Source organism: Symphodus melops, assembly GCF_947650265.1.
Source record: "Symphodus melops genome assembly, chromosome: 21".
Taxonomy (NCBI): domain Eukaryota; kingdom Metazoa; phylum Chordata; class Actinopteri; order Labriformes; family Labridae; genus Symphodus; species Symphodus melops.
The window spans coordinates 1109637-1130968 of NC_136711.1; the positions used below are offsets into that span (position 1 = coordinate 1109637).

A 21332-nucleotide genomic window follows, 5' to 3' on the forward strand; every position below is an offset into this window, starting at 1 on the left:
CTTGAAACTAGCTCTGGAGTCGTTCTTCCGACTTCAGTTAGTTCAGTTCAGGACGTCGGAATAGTTGAACAGCAAGAAACAGATCTGTGAATGTGACTTAAAATATATATTTTAGGACACACTTGATGTGCAATAGGCCCCGCGTGAATTAAAAAAATATATGTTTACACTAATAAATCCTATATTGCCCCTCGAGTTGCGTTCATTAACATTTTACAGCTCGGAAACTCGTTTTTCCGATGTGTCCGACACCACGTGAATGCATCAGTAGAGTCAATTATAACAAAGCCCGCCCACTGGGAGGCAGGATGTGATTGGCCAATCCAACACTTCATTTGAAATAATAATAATAATTTTACTTTATTCAGTAATGGAAGTGTACAATCAATCACACACACACACACACACACACACACACACACACACACACACACACACACACACACACACTCACATACACACACAGAGACTCAATCAGAATAAAAGTTCTAAATCAACAGAATTCATACATTAAACTCATCTGAAATGATTCTTTCATTGAATTACGTTTTCTGATGCTGCCTTCAAGTGCTCCTGGGACATGTCGGTGTTTCCAGTGCTGCAGTTGTAATGACAACAGATAAAAGCACCAAGGTTTGACGATAGAGTTCAGATGTTTTATTTTTGGGAGGTCCGGGGTGTAGTACTCAGAATCCCTCTTTGGACTCGACCGGTCTCGTTGACGGCTTGCTCTGGTCTCAGACTGAACAGACTCGGGGTTTTAAATCAAGAGCCCCGACGACCGCCTGTTTCCTCGTCACTGCTGTAATAGGAAACAAAGCCTCTTTGGAAAAGAACAGAGAACTTGAATTTATTCATAACTGGATCTTTTCTCCCTGGTTACGGCCACAACCTTCCTGATGACCTCTGACCCCCAGCCTGCAGCTCCTTTTGCACACCGAGGATGTCAGCTGGCAGTGATTTTTAGAAATCTCTTTGAAGACCGGTTGGCCAGTACTGAGATTTTCCTCAGATTTGAACATGACAACAATCAGATGATTTTGCAGAAAGTCACCTGCTGCATCCAAACATCTCACAGCTCTCCCCGACATTTCACAAGAAGCCGGGAGAACACCTGGATAAAATCGGGGCTGAAAAATGTGCAGCGGTCTAAATTTCGTTTTACATTTTTTGCTTTTGTTTTTATGTCGGATGCAAACTCAAGTTAAGATTTGCATGGAGTTTGGTGAAAATTGAAAAGAAGGATGCAACGATCCTGTTTGGGTTGAACGTAGCATCTTCATCTTTATCTTTCTATCGCTGTGAGAATCTGACATGTGGAAGAATCTGAACCTGTCAGTGACCAAAAGAAGGACTTTTAGAGGTGATGCGATTATGTGGCTGCTAGTACAGCCTGTCTTTAGGCTGAAGGTTGAAGCAAGTTATCTCTCAAACCATGAAATAAGAACGAAGAATGTGCCTGGGTTTGAAACATACAGGAATGTCCCTTTCAGTCTTTCCAGGAAACTTCAGAATGAATGGGACGTGGCCCTGTCGTTCCAAAGAGACGTGCTCTGAGGTTTTCTGGAATTCACTCATTTACAGGATTTTCAGACGTCTAACATTTTTATTTTCTCTCCACAACATGCTGCATCCAGGTCGCTCCTGAGCTGCGTCTCCTCACCATCATCTCTGCTCCACATTAGTAATCCAATTAAGCACTCAGCGACACGGCTGATCGTTTTTTTTTAATCATATTAAACCGTTTAACTCGGACTATTGTTTGTTTCAGACGGGGCAGAAACGTGATCCCTGGGAGGACGGAGGAATGAGAATGACGGATGAATTAAAAATCAAGAGAAGCCGGAGGATGCTGCTTCCTCACTCGCTGGCTGTTCTCTGCAGGCTGCACACCAGATGACCAGTAATTGACACTTCATTGTTGTTTGTGCGGTCGATTCTTAAACACTCTGCTAATTTAGAGCCTTTCTCTTCTCTTTGAAGGTGGAGAATCACGGCTGACAGCAGAGGAGGCTCTGCACTCAATTTGGGATCCGACTTTACATCCTGTAGGAGTGGAAGTCAATATTCCCAGATCTCCCCGGGGCTTATGGGAGGGGGATGGTGAGAAATGTTGACAAATAGATAATCAGTTAAAGGCTAGATGAAGCAAGCCTCACATGGCTCTCTCCCAGCACAGATAAAAATCCACAAAGTGTAACTGCCGTGAAAGATAAGGGCCAAATCTCATCTGCTCCGCGGCTTCTTCTTCTTTCTCACATACACGCCGCCGGCAGCCATTTTTCTCTCTCTCAGTTTCCATCACTCTCTTCCCTCCACTCTGTCACAAACACTGCATTTAAAAGAGGAAGACTCCTCACACTGTAACAGAGCTCAACCATCTGTTAAAAACACGCCAGTCACAACAGTGCTGGTTTGAGGGCGTCACTGGGATCAGAAAGAACAGGTCAGCACATCCATTTGCATTGTTTGTCTGCGTTAGTCCTCGAGTCCGTTTTATAGATATAAAGGAGCTAGAGCGACAAACGCTTTATTATTAAAGGAACAGAACGCTGCAACACCTGTGGCTTTGACCTGATAACTGCTCTCATATCCTGCAAATCCAGGGGCGTCCAAAACGGCTGAACAGACTCCATCAGGAGGGTTTCCTGCTTCTCCTCCGAGTGCGTTAAGTCAACGTGACAGAGTCTAGAAGCTCCAAAGACATATTTATCATTTCTTCAACTGTTAAATAAATAATTGTGAACTCTTCATGAAGTTTTTCCTCATTCAACATTTTCTTATCATCTCTAACAATAAACACTGATAACAGAACCAGAGAAACAAAAGGCAGGATGCAATTAAAGGGCAGCGTCCAGGCAACACGCTCTGAATCCAAAACCTCCAAGCTAACAAATCCAAGAGAGGCAGGCAAAGGTCAATAACCAGAAAACTCAGGAGAAAAGAAAGCTGGAACGAGGCGACACGAGGGAACACGCGACGATATAGAGATATAACGAGATACAGAGAGACAGGAGCAGAACAAGTTCATGCTCGGATCAAATCTCAGAGCTCGTTACGAAGACCAGCAGGAGAAGCTTAAATAATCAAACTTCAACTCCTGCATCAGAGCATCCATGTTGACCTTCTTCAAAATGTCAATGTGTGCATCTATAACTTAAATGTTTGATCGCAGCACCTCTCACTAATGAGAAGGAGTGACAAGCATCTGCTTCCTGTCAGGGGGGACAGATCACACTCAGACGGACGTAAACACGGGGAGCGGCCTCAACCATGAAACTCTTACCGGCGAACAGAAAGTCCTTCATCTACTGAGACAATCCAACAGTTGGAAATGTGCTCGTGTCAATTTCACCTTCAAATTGTGTTTTTGACCGTCAATGAGCCGCGAGCTAAAGAGCGGCTTCAGGGCTCCGGAAATAAAATGAGTTTTGAAGGAAAGCGGCGAGTGCAGAGTGGACATTGTGCTTTCTCATTTCCCAGAATCCTCTCCACCTAACAGCAGGCCAATCAGCACGACGACCTTGAAGAGGACAGTTTGGCCATAAGACCCACTTCTCTCTCTCTCTCTCTCTCTCTCTCTCTCTCTCTCTCTCTCTCTCTCTTTAATCCTCCTCCTCTTTGCCGCGCTCGGTCTGATTTATACGAGCGGGGTGAAGACAATGAGCACTCGAGGGGAGACATTTCACTGACGCACCACTCTCCCTCTCAGCTTCCTGAGCTGAGTGGAGGCCTGAGATCGTGAACAGAGGGCAGATCTCTGAGGACGGCGGCCGATGGGAGACGATCTCTGACCGCTGAGAGGACGGCGGCCGTTTGTGTGAGTTTGTTTGAGTAGAAAGAAGCTAAAAAGAAAACAAGTTTCTCATTTTTTGTTGTCCATCAAATATATTTTACCGATACCTGGAGGAGGGTTGAAGGCCAAACAGCGGGAGCTGGTGGATGGCTGCAGATTGAAGCGGTGTGTCTGTCTGTCCCGCTGTAGCAGGGCTTGTTGCTGGGAGTGAGAGCGGCGCTATATGTACCCTCACTGAGGCCGCAGACAGAGCCAGCCCGTTGATTACTGCTGCTCGGACGCAATGACCCCATGACATCACTGAGGATGCACCCTCCAGCAGGAAGCTCGCAGGCAGGTTTTCAGTAGCTCGTCTGTAGGTTGACTGACTGTGTAAAAAACAGAAAATAACTCAGACGACAGTAAACGCACCTCGCTGCAAAGTCGTCATGTTTTCTTGGACATCGACGTGAATTTTCAGTAATATAACTTTTTATAGTATGTGGCACAATGAGAAGTATAAAATATTTATGTTTTGTTCTTGGACCTTGAGTTGAATTTGAGATTATTGATAAGCATTGGATTATTGCAATTTGTACATACTGTAGAATGACTGTAGTCATTTTCATTTTTTAGTAGCTGAGATGAAGAAAGGTTGGAGAGCTCTAAAGCATGTTTATCTCCACCTTTCGCTTCTATTGCAAACAGAAATAAACGCTCGACTGGATCACAAATATCTCAAAGTCAAAACAAACTCTTCAGACTTTCGATCCAGATTCAACTTTCTGAATTTTTGCTACAGAATTACTCCTAAAATAAAAACCTGTTTTGGATTTATTGGATCCAATCGTTCCTATTCTTAACTTTAGTTTGTATTCCGAATGTTATTTTGAAAACTGCATAAAGTACTAAACAGTTTCTATTAACTCTTTAAACTACGACACATGTTCTGTTTTTCCATCTAATAACACGAACACTTTGAATGTTGCTGTTTTTTTTAATTAACTTTCTTTCAACTTAACTTTTGGGTTGCTGATGAGGAATGCGTTCTGCCCCCTAGTGGAGACTCTGGGCAATGCTTGTATCTGGTTGTATTCAGGTTCTTCAGGGTGAACAAAAGTCGTACTGTTGATGTAAAAGTCATTAAAAAAACGTGTTTAAGGAACATGATTCACTCGGTTGTAAATGGGTGACGTTGATTTTGTGGTTTTGAGATTTTCTGAATGAAAGCCGTACGTGGTCACGTCCGACCTCCACTTTATTTTTTGGATCGTCAAACTTCATCGACACCAAAAGGAACAATAAGAGGAAGGAGAGAGCATCCAGAAGTAACACTGAGCAGCATCATATCCTGACGATTTGATCAAATATCAAATTCAATAGATGACCTGAATGAAAATGCAACAACTGCATTAGTGTGTGCAGAAAGTGTGTGTTCTTGTCAGGGTTCAATCTCCTCCTTCAAAGTGGAGTCCTTGTTCACTGGTTTGTTGTAACCTGATTAATTGCTATAATTCGACGTCCATGCTTCAGTTTAACAGAATCTGAGCGGAAACACTGAAAGCATGAAGATGAGTGTTGCATCATTACTTCAGCGTGTCCTTTAGAGGAGTCTTAAGTCAAAGGAGGAGCGTGTTCTTTGGCGCTGACGTTGTGCTGACTCCGTGCTGAAATCATAAAGCTGCTCTGCTCACACTTTTACATCATCAGAGGATCCCGATGTTTCAGTGATAACCCGACACACAATTATCAGTCATCGCTGCAGTTTCCTCGAGCTGCATGAAGCTTCTCCACGTCTCTCACCTCGTTTTAGTTTAATTAAAGAAGCAATTTGTAAGAAATCTATTCAATTAAAAGTGACCTCCCTGTGTGATCATGAAGGAAACCTGCTGTGTTGAAGCTTCTCTGACAACAATGCAGCAGCCAGTATGTCCTCCTTCTAACTTTAGATTCTGCTCCTGAATGCTCTGGATTTGATTGGACCAGAGAAGGTAGGCGGGGCTTTGAAGGCCGTTTTGGACGCCCCTGGGTTTGCCAGATATGAGAGCAGTTATCAGGTGAACAGGTGTTGCAGCGATGGAAGCGGGCAGTGGAACTGCTTCAGATAGAAGTGATTGTACCCGAGCTAAAAAGCCTCTGCATGTTTCTAATAAGCTCCAGCAGCAGAAAGCTGCTCAAACTAGGATCAATGTTGGAGATGAAACATGGAGAGAGGTTAGAAACAAGTGGCCTTAAAAATGACTCAGATTTGATTTTATGTCAAAGAGACTGAAGTCGGTGAAAAAAGGTTGTCATTGAGGAGTTTGTGTGTTCTTGTTCCACAACAAAGGATTTACTTCCTCTGTCCTCGTGACGCCTCCTCACGCCTCGAGAAGGAAGGAGCTAAGACACGAGGTCACATCACGAGTGAAGGACACAAGGACAAAGATTGTTATTGAATTAGGAAGGTTGAATGTTTACAGCTCAGGTTTTGCAGTAAAGCCAGACACTGTACGTCATCGATTCACTTGTTAATGATGACCAACTGAATACTAAACAAAAGTTTGATGCAACTTCAAACCCTTTTTTTCTGTTTATAACACAGCGAGGAGTGTTTGAGAGATTTAAGAAACACGTTGATGTGACGCAGCTGTGTGTGTGCGTGTGTGTGTGTGTGTGTTTAATCTATTCCTGACAGAGTTAGAAATGTGAGAAGAGGAGGTGCGAGTTTTGACACAAATTGCATCAAGCAGGTTCAAAGACGTGACGCTCAGCAGCCGTGTGGCAGGTAAAGCTGCTGTTTACCGGCTCTTTAGGGAAAATGTAATGTGACATGTTTATCCTGCAGTTTTCACTTAATGAGCATTCAGAGGTGAAGGGACACCGAGCGAAGAGCGAGAAAAACTGCTTGTTGTCGTCCCAAGGCCCCATAACAGGTAAATCCAGCTCAGAGACCCTGAGTGTCGGCCTTTGGAGACGCGCTCTGAATGTTAAGAGCTCCGGAGAGAGAGGAGACTTTGAGTCGACTAAACCAGACTCAGGTTCAAATCACAGCACGAACAAGTGATGAAGCCTTCAGCTCTGGAACGTGTCCTCAACATGACGTTTTTATCATGGCCAGCAGAGGGCAACAACACATAAAATGAAGATAGTACAGCGAGTGAAGATGTTTAGAAATATGAGCCGAGTTTGGTTCAGTCGGGTTTTTTCTTCAGGAGAAAACGATCGGCCTGGTTTTGTCATGAAAATATCTAGATCGTGTTGGGAGGACTGCCCCAGATATTCCCGACCTTGCTGTTCACTCATGCACTCATATGGGGGGGGGGGATCATCAAAAAACTGCCATCACGTCACTGTCTCTTCACGTTACCCCCCGCTGTGAGGCGCATGAACAACAAACTGGAAGATTTCATGGGAAGCCTGATATTCTCTACAAACGTTCAGGATGTGTGAAACTCCTCGTGTGTGTGTGTGTGTGTGTGTGTGTGTGTGTGTGTGTGTGGTTGAATAACAGCTCTGAGCCCCTCAGGGATAAACAGGTAGAAATGCACTCGGCCAGGTTAAATGCAGGTGGGGAAAGATTCCATCTCTGATTGGAAACCCGGCTCTTTATCGACTCTTCATCCCACTCTCCCATCTGTTTACACTTAATGAAATGACTCTTTTATTAATCCCGTAGATTCTTTAAAAGTCGGCTGTTTTTTAAACATCGACAAACAAGCGACGGCAGCAGGGACGAGGCGTGCTCGATGGAGGAGAAACAGCGAGTAGACGCAGGATGAGAAGATAAAAGAGGCTGTAATGGGGAGCCGGGTGCTGTTGGGAGGCTGGGTGGGGGATGAGAGGAGGGTTGACTGTTTAAACGCTCACAGACGCCCATGCGTGTCGAGACTGCCAATCCTCTGGGAAATCAGAACTCGGGAAGCCGTCAGCTCCCTGGAAAGATCCCCGTTTCTAAGCGTAGAGATCTGACATTTTGAAATGTGAGGCGGCCGAACCACCTGCCACATCCTGCCGTCCTGATTCCAGCCGCTGATGAGACAGACACGGACAGGAAATGGGTCTCGTTTGTTAAAATTTTCAGATCTCATCGCTCCCTTTCTCCTTTCCCTTCGTCTCCAGATTCATCATCATTGAGCCACAACTTTGGGAAGTGTCGGGGAATCTCTCTATAATGAGGAACAACCCTCTAGATATTATTGATCTATGTCTTCAATTACCTTCCAGCGCTCAATTATTCAGTACAGTTCCAGCTCCTATACTTCCAGAAGTTGTTGAGAGGGAAGAGGAGCAGGTTTAACTCTCCCATCGTGCCTCTTCCTGGCACAGATAAAGTGTTTCTGCTCTTCGTGTCTCTTCTGATTGATTCCACACTGTAATGCAATCTGCAGAGTCTGAGTTTGTAAAGCAGGCCTAAGTTCTCCCTCAGCGATAAAGGTGACCTGCAGCTCATCATGTGTGCGGCGCCGCATCCAGCGTGTGTTAAAACGCTTCTGCATCACCTGTGGAACAAGCGCTATTCTTATCCAAGTTTACAAACGGCACAGGATAGAAAACCGTGCTGAGGTCATGATCACCATTAGAGTGAAAAACAAGCACCGGGGTGTGCCACAGACACAGCAAGGGCGATCAACGTAGAGGAGAGTTAGTGCTGATTCTGCCCACATGTTTACTGAGGCCAAATGTTGAAACATACATCTGTTCAGTCCTTATCTCTGTTTACAGATTCTACATCAAATTGGAGCCAAACGGTTCGGGTGTAACCTTCACGCTTGAAAAATGAAGCTGACGCGGAAGTGCAAAATCCTGCAGTACGTCGAGTGTCCACTAGAGGCTGGCTGCAGAAGCACAGGAAGTCACATACACACGACAGGCAGAAGAGTCGTTTTCACAGCATCAATAATCAAGTTTACAGCCTGTTCAGAGGATTTATTGTCATCATGGGCTCAGACTGTACGGGGGTGAAAAAAGGATCAGAGTTATTCCCGATAAGGCGAGTAGCTGACCTGACTGACAGGTGGACTCTGTGGGAGGAGTTTGTTAAATGATCAGAATTTAAATGTCCTAAAATAAACATGGCAGACTTACAGGTTTCAAGCGTGGACCCAAGTTTGAAATGATGCATGAATTTCATATTTCATATTTCTGGGATTAATGTTCAGCTGCGGCTTCTTCTACATTTTAAAGCGGGAATTATGAAGCAATTTCAGGAAACCCACGCATGAGCAGTTCTGATGTGCGTGCAGAGTTTCCTGAGGTTTTGTTGCCCCCTTTAAGCTGCAAAAAGAATTCCTTGTGTTCAAACAAAGTCCTGGCACACCTTCAGTGCTCGTGTCATATAAAACAGCAGTGATGTGAGTGAGACGATGCCAGGAAGCCAGAGAGCAGAGAGAGGAAACTGCGGTGAAGTGTGCGGTAATTAACCAGAGTTTATCCGCAGAGCTCGACTGTATTGAAATCTGTGTCGTACTAAACCAAGTGACGTCTGTTCGCCCTGCAGCGCCTCTTCCTCGGCAGTCAATCAAAAACTGTTAGACACCAAAGCAGCGCGCGAGCGAGCTGCTCTTCACTGAGCGTTTACAGGAAGGGAGGAGAAAAACCAGCTCAGGCTGTTTAAAGTGCAAATGTCTCTCAGGCGTCATTTCTCAACGTCTGATTCCACTTGTTTTCTTCTCTTTCAGCCGCCGACACTCTGCGAGTTCATCGAAACAACTCAAAGTGGAGTTTTTTATTTTCTCCCTTTTCATTTCAAATGTTCTTACGCGTATTGATCTGACTCACACAGGAAAAACTACTCCTGCAAACGCTTCCTGCTTCCTCTTTTGCATCATCAGTAAAACGGCACAAGTTAGAGGAGATTAGAGATAATTTGGCAAAACTGAATAATTATTCAGACATTAACTGCTCCACTTTCACCAGGATTCTTTCCTTCCAATCGACATGGATCTAAAAAGATGCTGCGATTATATTAAGGCGATTATAGAGAAGCTTTAAAGACGCAGGGCGGGAAGAAACATGGAAATATTATTCAAGAGCTGAATGTTTAACACCTGGACCTGGACCTGATCCTGATCCTAGCTAACAGGTCATCAGACTGGGATCTGGTCCTGATCCTAGCTAACAGGTCATCAGACTGGGACCTGGTCCTGATCCTAGCTAACAGGTCTTCAGACTGGGACCTGGTCCTGATCCTAGCTAACAGGTCATCAGACTGGGATCTGGTCCTGATCCTAGCTAACAGGTCTTCAGACTGGGACCTGGTCCTGATCCTAGCTAACAGGTCTTCAGACTGGGACCTGGTCCTGATCCTAGCTAACAGGTCATCAGACTGGGATCTGGTCCTGATCCTAGCTAACAGGTCTTCAGACTGGGACCTGGTCCTGATCCTAGCTAACAGGTCTTCAGACTGGGACCTGGTCCTGATCCTAGCTAACAGGTCATCAGACTGGGACCTGGTCCTGATCCTAGCTAACAGGTCTTCAGACTGGGACCTGGTCCTGATCCTAGCTAACAGGTCTTCAGACTGGGATCTGGTCCTGATCCTAGCTAACAGGTCATCAGACTGGGACCTGGTCCTGATCCTAGCTAACAGGTCATCAGACTGGGACCTGGTCCTGATCCTAGCTAACAGGTCATCAGACTGGGACCTGGTCCTGATCCTAGCTACAGGTCTTCAGACTGGGACCTGGTCCTGATCCTAGCTAACAGATCTTCAGACTGGGACCTGGTCCTGATCCTAGCTAACAGGTCATCATACTGGGACCTGGTCCTGATCCTAGCTAACAGATCTTCAGACTGGGACCTGGTCCTGATCCTAGCTAACAGGTCATCAGACTGGGACCTGGTCCTGATCCTAGCTAACAGGTCTTCAGACTGGGACCTGGTCCTGATCCTAGCTAACAGGTCTTCAGACTGGGACCTGGTCCTGATCCTAGCTAACAGGTCCTCAGACTGGGACCTGGTCCTGAGTGGGTAAGGACAGACGTGAAAGGGAAGTCTGAGTTTAATATTCATCACTCAGGCTCGAGGAGGTTGATCAGAAAACATCGTGTTAATAGAAAGCAGCGGCGGCGTGCAGCGGCGGCGTGCAGAGGCGGCGTGCTCCACTGCATTGCAGAGTGTTAATGCAGAGTTAAAAGTGTAACCTCGGGGATTCACACCACTGACTCCGGTAAAAGGCTGCAGTTGAAGCTTTAATAGATAGATAAACTTCAGTGTGCCTCTTTTATAAACTTCTATCTGAGAAAATACGAAACACCAACTTTATAGTTCAGAAGCTTCATATATTTATATGTTTCATAAAGAAATGATCACATTCATAAACGGATTACCATGACCTCAAACCCTGGACACAAACTCCCCTTGCACCCCCCCAACAACACAAAGATTGCACTACAGAGGTTGGTAACACACTCTGACTCGCTGCAGAAAAGAGGGCGTGGCTAAACTCCAGGTGAAGGTCAGATATGACCTGGGACAGTCTGAGGGGCTTATTGGAAATCCGTTTGAGTAACATGCTTTTACGTGCAGCACAGGTTCACGTGCGTTGGTTGCACGTCTACAGCTGCCCACCTCCTGACTTCATTTGCTTCACGGAGTCGGCCTCTCGGGGATCCTCCTATAGAGGTGAGCTGATGTCTGAAGGTGAAGCATATATACTGTATATAGAGCATGTGCACAAAACTCCTGAAGTTTTCAGTGAGCTGCATGTTAGAACGCAGCTCAGGGAGAGAGTGGTGACATTTATTCACTACCATAGACTGTCTGCACGCCACCTCTACAGACTGTCTGCACGCCACCTCTACAGACTGTCTGCACGCCACCTCTACAGACTGTCTGCACGCCACCTCTACAGACTGTCTGCACGCCACCTCTACCGTCTCTACAGACTGTCTGCACGCCACCTCTACCGTCTCTACAGACTGTCTGCACGCCACCTCTACCGTCTCTACAGACTGTCTGCACGCCACCTCTACCGTCTCTACAGACTGTCTGCACGCCACCTCTACCGTCTCTACAGACTGTCTGCACGCCACCTCTACCGTCTCTACAGACTGTCTGCACGCCACCTCTACCGTCTCTACAGACTGTCTGCACGCCATCTCTACCATCTCTACAGACTGCCTGCACGCCACCTCTACCGTCTCTGTGCTCTACTCATCCTGCTGCGTTCTGTTTCCTGCAGGTGTGTGAACAGCCAGGTCAGGAGGATTTGAAGAGCTGTCCTCTTGTAATGTTTCAGGAGTGCAGATTTGAAAATAGCTATAAAAATGTTATTAGCACGCTCCCATGTAGCCATCCCAGTGGCCCCATTAATTTCTACTCCAGGATCCTGAGCCCACGTTTGCAGGATTGCATCATTAACGATACAGAACTTTTTAAAGGGCTCCTGTAACATCGCTCTCGTTTGGGCCTTTTCACAGTTTACAAAGTCATTCTTTCATTGGAGACATTTTAAACTCAATGTAAACCCAGCTTGACTCTGGGTAAAGCTCCTTATTTGCAGGAACCTTTAAAGATGTATTCAAGGTTGTTGATGTTTCATGAGCATGGAGGGGGCTTCTCTTCGGAAGGAGAAAGGTTTTTGGTGCACACACTTCAGCTGAAAGTTGAACTATTTAAAAATGCATTAGTTCAGTTTTACGTGGCTGAAGAGAAAATGTTGCTTTGCAGGTCTTTACTTTGATAAAGCTGCTTCATCAATGCAGTCTTTTTTTTAATGCAGAGCTTCAGGTTTGTTTTAAAGGTGACTGGCGCCCTCTAGCAGCCGAATAAATCTGCAGGAATATTGTGTTGGCTCGTCCTTGTCTGCAAACATGAACAGGTCACTTCCTTTATTGTGTACACATAAACACAAACAGGGGATGTTTAGCCCTCAGGTTTTAAACTGTTTATATGTAGAGATCCTAAAAAAACACTTCAGGTTTCTGTCTGAGAAAAAGACAACATAACCTTCCTCCTGTTTGTTGTTTCTGTGCAGCAGATGTCTCACACACGGCTCAGGAATCACTTTGAGCCATGAAGGACTTCAGTGAAGGAAATCCATGTAATCTGCTGCGTCTTCCAGTTAATCATGGAGCTTAATAAGTCATGAAATCATTCACAGTGTGACGAGGTGGCAGCTTTCATCAGGTGTGTGTGTGTGTGTGTGTGTGTGTGTGTGTGTGTGTGTGAGGGGAAGGAGAGTGGGGTTATTGAGTGGAGTTGCAGGACGCTGCTAAAGTGTGGAAACAAACTGTCTCCAGACAAAAGACAGAAAGGTACAGAGTGATTCTCGTGTTGAGAATGTTTAATGTCCATTTTAATAAAGTCATGATCTCTTTTCTCGTCTATTAGAATTAAACACGAGCTGTTTGTTCATGTCATGCAGCACACTGATGTCCCATAGAAGGTTCTCTTTGGGTCGTCGTAGAGGTCATGAGGGTTTCTGAATGAAAATGAAAGTTAGTCCACTTTTAACGTCTCGAGATAAAGATTTTATGGGTTTTTATCTTGTTAATGATCTGTTTGGACTTTGATCTACCTGCATTGTTCTACCTGTGATGCTAACCTTTGACCTTACAAACAGGTGTCTCATTAGCATCACTATGAGACTTTCATGGACGCCCTTGAGTCTTTACTGCAGCAGTGAAACTCCTCAACCAACTCCAGGTGAGACTGCAGCTCCAGGTGAGGCTGCAGCTCCAGGTGAGGCTGCAGCTCCAGGTGAGACTGCAGCTCCAGGTGAGACTGCAGCAGCTTCAGGTGAGACTGCAGCTTCAGGTGAGACTGCAGCTCCAGGTGAGGCCAGGTGAGGCTGCAGCTTCAGGTGAGACTGCAGCTTCAGGTGAGGCTGCAGCTTCAGGTGAGGCTGCAGCAGCTTCAGGTGAGACTGCAGCTTCAGGTGAGACTGCAGCTCCAGGTGAGACTGCAGCTCCAGGTGAGACTGCAGCTCCAGGTGAGGCTGCAGCTCCAGGTGAGGCTGCAGCAGCTTCAGGTGAGGCTGCAGCTTCAGGTGAGACTGCAGCTCCAGGTGAGACTGCAGCTCCAGGTGAGGCCAGGTGAGGCTGCAGCTTCAGGTGAGGCTGCAGCTCCAGGTGAGGCCAGGTGAGGCTGCAGCTTCAGGTGAGACTGCAGCTTCAGGTGAGACTGCAGCTTCAGGTGAGGCTGCAGCTTCAGGTGAGGCTGCAGCTCCAGGTGAGACTGCAGCTCCAGGTGAGACTGCAGCTCCAGGTGAGACTTTCTCAGTCAGTACCAACTCATTGTATCCCACAATGCATTGTGAAATGTACAGCTTCAAAGCAATATACATTGTTATAAGCTAATGTTTTCAGTGGTTAGCAGTGATTTTCTTTACTACCTTACACACTTCAGTTTGAACTGAGATTATTGTGTCACTGTCTCACTGTCTGTGCCACTGTAGTCAGAGAGACTCTGGACAAGCAGAGAAAACTGTTGTAATTGAGTTAATGACCTCTTTAAAAAGGCCTGTGTGTAATGATTGTATGTGACGTCAGCCATTTCAACAAAACAAACTCACATTTAAATTAAATTAAGCGATGTTTAAGATATTTTTTGTTAGTTTTTTATAAGTAAAAACCGGTTCCACGAGGTCAGAAAGTGAAATGTCCTCGATGCATTTGAACGCAGCATGTTGATATGAGCCCCCTGAGAACTCACTTGATACAGTGACGTGATGTGTGGGCGGGGCCTGTGTGCAGGTGAACACTTAACAGGTGGAGGGAGGGGAACTGTGGGCCCTGAACAACAGGTCAACTTGTTGGACTCCGTTACTCAGGCTCGCCATGGCCCCCCGCTGCGTGGGGAGGTGCGCGCTGCTCTTCGGCCTCGCGCTGCTTTTTGACGCTGCCGGCTTTGTCGTGCTTCTGGTCGGGATTTTCGGGAATATGAACGTGAACGGCCGCTCCTACGGGGACTTTCTGATCTTCACGGGCTCCATCGTTATCTTCATGAGCCTGGTGTGGTGGGTGATGTGGTACACCGGGAACGTGCCGCTGTACGCAGAGGACAGGACGGGCTCCGTGGACTTCAACTTTACGCACTGGGCGAGGAAGGTGTCCGAGAGGCTCTCTAAAGGCAGTCTGAAGTCTCTGGAGGCCGGGGAGGTGATGAAGAGAAGCTCGGTGAACGAGAAGAAGATGAACGAGGCTTTGCGTAATTCTGCGCCGGCGCGGATCACCTGGGAGCGCGGCTCCGGCACGGTTCGGACCGTGTCGGGTCACTACAACTCCGGGTTTGAAGGATGGACTGAGTGCGCTCATCCAGCGGAGAGAAACGTGGAGTTGGGGGCGTTGAGGAGCTCGGGGGTGAGTCTGCAGGCAGGCAGGGCAGAAAGGCTGCTCTGACAGGACACGGTGAGTATCTCTCTGAGGTCAATAAGTTTCTTTAAAAGTTGAACTAACCACCTGCAGCTTCCTCACAGCTGAACGACAGCAAAGTTTCCTGATGGAGAAGAAAACACTTCAGATTAGTTAAAAGACGCAAAAACAGAAACATGGGAGCAAACAGTTCTGCTCACTCGAGTTTATGAGACTGTGCAGATTCTCACAGTGCACGTGCATCCAAAATAACAAAAATCTAAGAGGAAGTCTTTGTAGTCTGTTGTATACAGCATCCACCAATCAGATGCCTTTTTATAAAGTCCAGGGCCAAAGTGTTTTGTGTTCCTGATGAGAAATGGATTAGAATTATCCAGATGTGGAGATCCCACTTCCTGTCAGCACCTCTGGTCACTTCCTGTCAGCACCTCTGGTCACTTCCTGTCAGCACCTGTGTGTCTGATTGGACTTAAAGCTGTTTGTTTGAACTTGCTGACATTCTTGCTTTTGTTTTGCTTCATCACGTTGGACACAAGCGTCTGATAAATGAAATGTGGACTCAAACTGTGAACTACTTGAATGAACTGAATGTGGAATAAGAGTTGACCGTCCGAGTGAGCAGGAGTTTGTCTACCTAAAACAAGACGGTTCCTTATATTGTGTTTGTAGGTCTTGTATATATTGTGTTTGATGTTTATGACAGTCCTAACTCTGTCTGCTTTCTTTCTGTTGAGACTCCTGAATCCCCTCTAACCCTCCTGACTCTTTAACCTTTGTCTCTGTGAAACTGTCTGATCCTTTTGGAAGTCTGGGCCTGTGGACCCAACAAACAATCCTAATTGAGATTCATAAATATTCAGCATGTCGCCCTGCGTTCACCTCGCCTGTCAGTCTGCTGCGGATGTTGTCGTCATTACGTGCTCGCTGCCTCAGCTGTAACTCTTTCATCATCACTGCTGGCATCCTGCAGGAAGGGGGGGGGGGGGTCAGATGCCCCAGTGAAGCCACAAACACCACTCTTACCCCCTCCAGGATGCTCTCTGCTCATACCTGTTATAATAATCATCATTTAGCTCCCTCCTCGGCTGCAGATCTGCAGTGGCCCGTGGCGCCTTAATTAACGAGCCTGACCGTTTCTGCTCACCTTCACACTGCTGCATTATTTTAGCCGTCACTTTGCTTGTAACGGCGCACAGAGCCAGACGCCCTTTGGGCCAAAAGGTGTGATTGCATTTTTAATTGAGCTGAACAGCTTATTGACCTGCTGGATGTGAATGTAGTAGTTTTGTCGAGCGGATAGACAAATACAGCAGGGATCATTTGTTAGTCTGCTTCATGCACGACGCACCCTCCACCCTCGAGTCCCAGATGATGGACTATAATGGACCTGCTTACCATAATGTCGAACCCAGATAACCATTCAGATTCGGTTCTGTTGACCAAAGCATGAGGCGTCAGACAACATCTCCTCCATGATCGTTTGATAGACTTTAAGGTTTTTAACATCACATGTAGCTAGCTGAGTGTTTGTGTAACTCTGACTCATTGTTCATAATGTCACAGTCTCTTATCAGTGACTGTTCTCCTTATGAGCCTCCACCTAAAGACAACATCATCACTGTAGCAGCATTCACACTTTTCATTGTTCATTGTGAAATGTCCCATCAGGCAGTTTCATGTTTTTATTCCCTGCTCTCAGGAGTTAAAGTTCACTTTGTCACCATGACGCCTTGCTACAGAAAACATATACACAAACACTAATCATAGGTTTTATTGACCCGCATGAGGAGCATGAATCATCTCATTTGTTGACCAATCAGAGAGCTGCTCTCTTCCTCTGTGATCAGTCAGCCAATCAGAGAGCTGCTCTCTTCCTCTGTTATCAGTCAGCCAATCAGAGAGCTGCTCTCTTCCTGTGTGATCATGAAGGAAACATGCTGTGTTGAAGCTTCTCTTCAACAATGCAGCAGCCAGTATGTCCTCCTTCTAACTTTAGATTCTGCTCCTGAATGCTCTGGATCTGATTGGACCAGAGAAGGTAGGCGGGGCTTTGAAGGCCGTTTTGGACGCCCCTGGGTTTGCCAGATATGAGAGCAGTTATCAGGTGAACAGGTGTTGCAGCGATGGAAGCGGGCAGTGGAACTGCTTCAGATAGAAGTGATTGTACCCGAGCTAAAAAGCCTCTGCATGTTTCTAATAAGCTCCAGCAGCAGAAAGCTGCTCAAACTAGGATCAATGTTGGAGATGAAACATGGAGAGAGGTTAGAACGCAGAAAGCTTTACAGACCCATGCAGAGCTGGCTAAACACTGAAGCTACAGTGTCCACCACATGCAGAGCTGGCTAAACACTGAAGCTACAGTGTCCACCAGATGCAGAGCTGGCTAAACACTGAAGCTACAGTGTCCACCACATGCAGAGCTGGCTAAACACTGAAGCTACAGTGTCCACCACATGCAGAGCTGGCTAAACACTGAAGCTACAGTGTCCACCACATGCAGAGCTGGCTAAACACTGAAGCTACAGTGTCCACCACATGCAGAGCTGGCTAAACACTGAAGCTACAGTGTCCACCACATGCAGAGCTGGCTAAACACTGAAGCTACAGTGTCCACCACATGCAGAGCTGGCTAAACACTGAAGCTACAGTACCCATGACTTCCATCCACTTCAAAGACGGTCTTTATTTCTTTCCAGTGTTTGAACATTTTCTTGATTTATGAACTGAAAGAAGCACTTCAGTTCAAATTGTTGCCCCGCTTTTAAAAAGTTGTTACTGTTATCAGAGAGGCAAATCTTCCAGGTCTTTTCTGTTTCTAAAAACTTAATTAACACAGTTACTCTTCTCTTATCTTCACCTGCTCAAACATCTCTCCCACAAGAGGAAGGAGGCACATTTGTTATTCCAATACTTCCTCCTTCTTTCACCTCGTTTTTTTTTTCTTAATAAATACTAACCTTCTTCGTCCTCTTCTTCGCAGGTGGCCGTGAGGCGCTGAAGGACGGACTCCCCTCTTCATGCTGCTTTCCAAAAAAAAAAAAAAAAACTCCCAACAGACTGAAATCGGATGAACTGAAGTCACTTTTTTTCTTTTTTAAATGAAGCAGACGTTTCTTCGTCAGGGAAAGCCCTCTGTCGGACAGGAGGGCTGTGCACAGAGGAAGAAAAGCTCTTTAACATGTACAGATTTCTATTTTTAAGTGCTGATTTTTGACAGCTGTAAATTATTTTTTATGGGAATAAAGTTTACATTTAATGACTGGACTGTTGTTTGAGGGTGTTTCTGCAGATAACAGCACAGAGAGGGAGCGTTTCCTTCAGTCTTTCTCTGATTCTGTTTTACAACTTTTAAAACCTCACAGGAAGTAGATTAACTTCTCATCACTGCCCTTGTTGTTTGACATTCTGACTGAGGGGAGAGTACATGACTAGATGACTTGGACATGAAACTCTCGTGTCCTGTGAGCTTTAAATGACTGGGCCATATGGACGCAGATGATTCTGGGCACAGTTTTTAAACTCCACCACCAGGGGGCTCTCACGCAAAACTATAAGTAAAGATGATGTCAAGGCTGGCGGAGAATCATGGGAGTGATTCTCCCTGCTGCACCCAGGATCCATGCACACGCTGATGCAGCCTGTGATCAGAAATACTTTATTAATCTTGCTCAAACACACAGTACAGAAGTGTAGAAATAATTTAACCTGTAAATCAGAGCGCAGAACTTCAGGAATGATCACCAAGTCTCCTCTCTTGATCGGTGAACTCCATGAGGCCGACCCTCTCCCACCTGTCTCGTTTGGATCCCATTTGTATTTTATGTGTAAAAGCATCTTATTGATCTCTTCCATAGATACAATTTCCTGCGACATTTTGTCAAAAATATTACATCATGGGAACAAAAGGAGCTACAGTGACATCTCTAATATCAACAGATTGATTTACTGTTTATTCAGACGACGTCAACGTTGATATAGACATGAGAGTTTATACAGCCTGATTTTAAAGTCATGATGACAAGTGGCAGCATCTCATTCACATGTATTGTTTGTTTGTGTTTGTATGAGTCATTAGTGATGACTGTTCAGGCTGAAATGTCACTTCTACTTTCTGTTAAAACAGGTGGGACCAGTCCGCGCATCTCAACGGTTTATTTCTGATTTACTGCCGATGCATGAACACGCACGGCATAATCTGATCATGTTGTAAACAGAGAAATCAGACAGATTTTGATTGGATTGAAGACTCGTGTAAACGCAGCCAGTGAGGTGAAACAGTCCGACATTGTATTTATTATGAACACTGAAGTTTGCATTATAAGACAGATTTATAAAAGTTTATAGGCCAAAAAAAATCCCCTTGTGCAGCGGCCTCTTCACCCGCTGAGTCTTAATCAGTGATTGGATGCACCTGTGGAGGTCGAGTAACTCAACATGCATGGCTCACTTTATAAGACAGTCAGAGAGATGGATGCAAAGGTCCCGACTATGATTCAATATTAGCAGCGTCTGCAGAACACTTCGTCTTCACAGATTTACACCTGAGGAGCGCTCTTAAGACACTCCCTGTACTCAGGAGGCGTCATGAACACGGCCCGGGGTGTTTTTGTTTTTAGTGTGGTTTACTGGATATGTCTTAGGGACATTTTTACCTTTATTGGCATCCAATGAACACAGGAATGGCAGACAGTGTGAGTCTGAGGTAAGTTTCATGGACTCTGGGTCAAACCTGTCCCTGGTTGGAAAAACGTGTTCAGCAGGAGTTTGAAAATGTGGTCTCTTCAAGAGGAAACATATTTCCTTCTCCTGTCAGCTGATGTCAGATTGAGATACTGAGAGGAATGTGAGCTGCATGTTCAAGTCTCGTCAGTCGGACTTCAGACTCTCAAGAGATCAGACGCAGTGTTTCTTCTCACTATATTTGACCTCTCCCTCCAAGTCGTTAACACAAACGGCTAAAAGCTGTGAATCGTTGGGACCTGGAAGTTCGTCCTCAACTCTTCCCACCATGGGTTTAGCCTCTTTCCTGGGACACTGCATGCTGTCTTTCTTCGTCGCCCTCTTCCTCGATGTAGCAGGCCTCCTCATTTTCCTGGTCGGCATCTTCGCTCCTCTTAGTTTCTGGGATTTCCTTGTCTTCACGGGGAGCCTCATCATCTTCCTCAGCCTGCCGTTCTGGATCTTCTGGTACCTGGGAAACCTGGAATTCCCATCAAACAACTACCTTCCCATGTGAGGTGCTTTATGTTTTAAGACCAAAGATTATTTTTCTGGAGATGAAACCAAAAAGCTGCAGCTTCACGTGAACATCGTGACATCCCGATGTGTGTGTGGGTGTGTGGGTGTGTCGACTTGAATTCTCTGAAGGAAGTTCAAACATCTGCTTCACCACACAAACAAGTGAGGGACTCTTTCTCTCTGCGTCGCTCACAGCTGTCCTCCCCGGTGCATCGTCTCTGTTTGGAGCTGACTATTTCAGGATGAATATTTGATCCTGAAAGGACGGACGTGGACGTTCAATCCACTTCATCTGGAGTGTTTGTGATGCTGTTTTAAGACAGAAACTAATGGGGGGCTGTTGGTGCAGTGGTTGGTGTGTACGCCCTGCGTACAGAGGCTGCAGCCCCCCAAGCGGGCGGCCCAGGCTCGAATCCCAACCTGTGGCTCCTTTCCCGCATGTCTCTCTCTCTCACCTTAATTTCCGACTCTGTCCTGTGTCTCCAGTCGACACCTGATGGCGTCCTGTCCTCGATGGATGTTTTTAAAATGCTGCAGGACTGGGAGAGGTTTCCTTTGTTCCCCCTTTTTTTTTTTTTTAAATCTTTGGACAAAATATTCTCCCAAGATATCAACTTTATATTTGCGAGGGTCAAACTGGGGATCTGAAAAAGCCAAAAGAAAGTACAGCTTGTGTTTGGCTGGATGGACCCAGTACGGCGTTTGGTGGCGGGCCGTCTGAAGGTAGAGCACGCGCTGCTCAGACTGACGGATGTTTTAAAGCTATGTGGGCTGTTAAACAGGTCTTATACTGACTGGGGGAGGTTCTCTATAGTGTCTGTGTGTTTATGTGAGAGTTTCCATAAATCTTTTAAGTATTTAAGGATTTCCTTGAACTCTGAAGTCAAAGTCCCCACTTGAGCCTGTCGAACCCCAGACTGCTCTTACAGTGTTCACAGAGTTGTGTTTTGAACTCCTGGACCGACAGGTGTCCATGTCGGCCTGTAAACCCCTCTGATCAATCTGAAGCATGACCTCCAGAG

The 21332-nt window shown here is 45.9% G+C and overlaps 1 protein-coding gene across 1 annotated transcript; it reads left to right on the forward strand.

Annotated features, from left to right (window-relative positions):
- Positions 1-14431: 14431 nt before the first annotated feature.
- Positions 14432-18334, forward strand: LOC306817393 (uncharacterized protein). Its single transcript, XM_079334220.1, has 2 exons — positions 14432-15112; positions 18053-18334. The coding sequence occupies exon 1, from the start codon at positions 14539-14541 to the stop codon at positions 15097-15099; it is 561 nt and encodes a 186-aa protein (XP_079190346.1). The 5' UTR covers positions 14432-14538; the 3' UTR covers positions 15100-15112; positions 18053-18334.
- The last annotated feature ends 2998 nt before the right edge of the window (positions 18335-21332 follow it).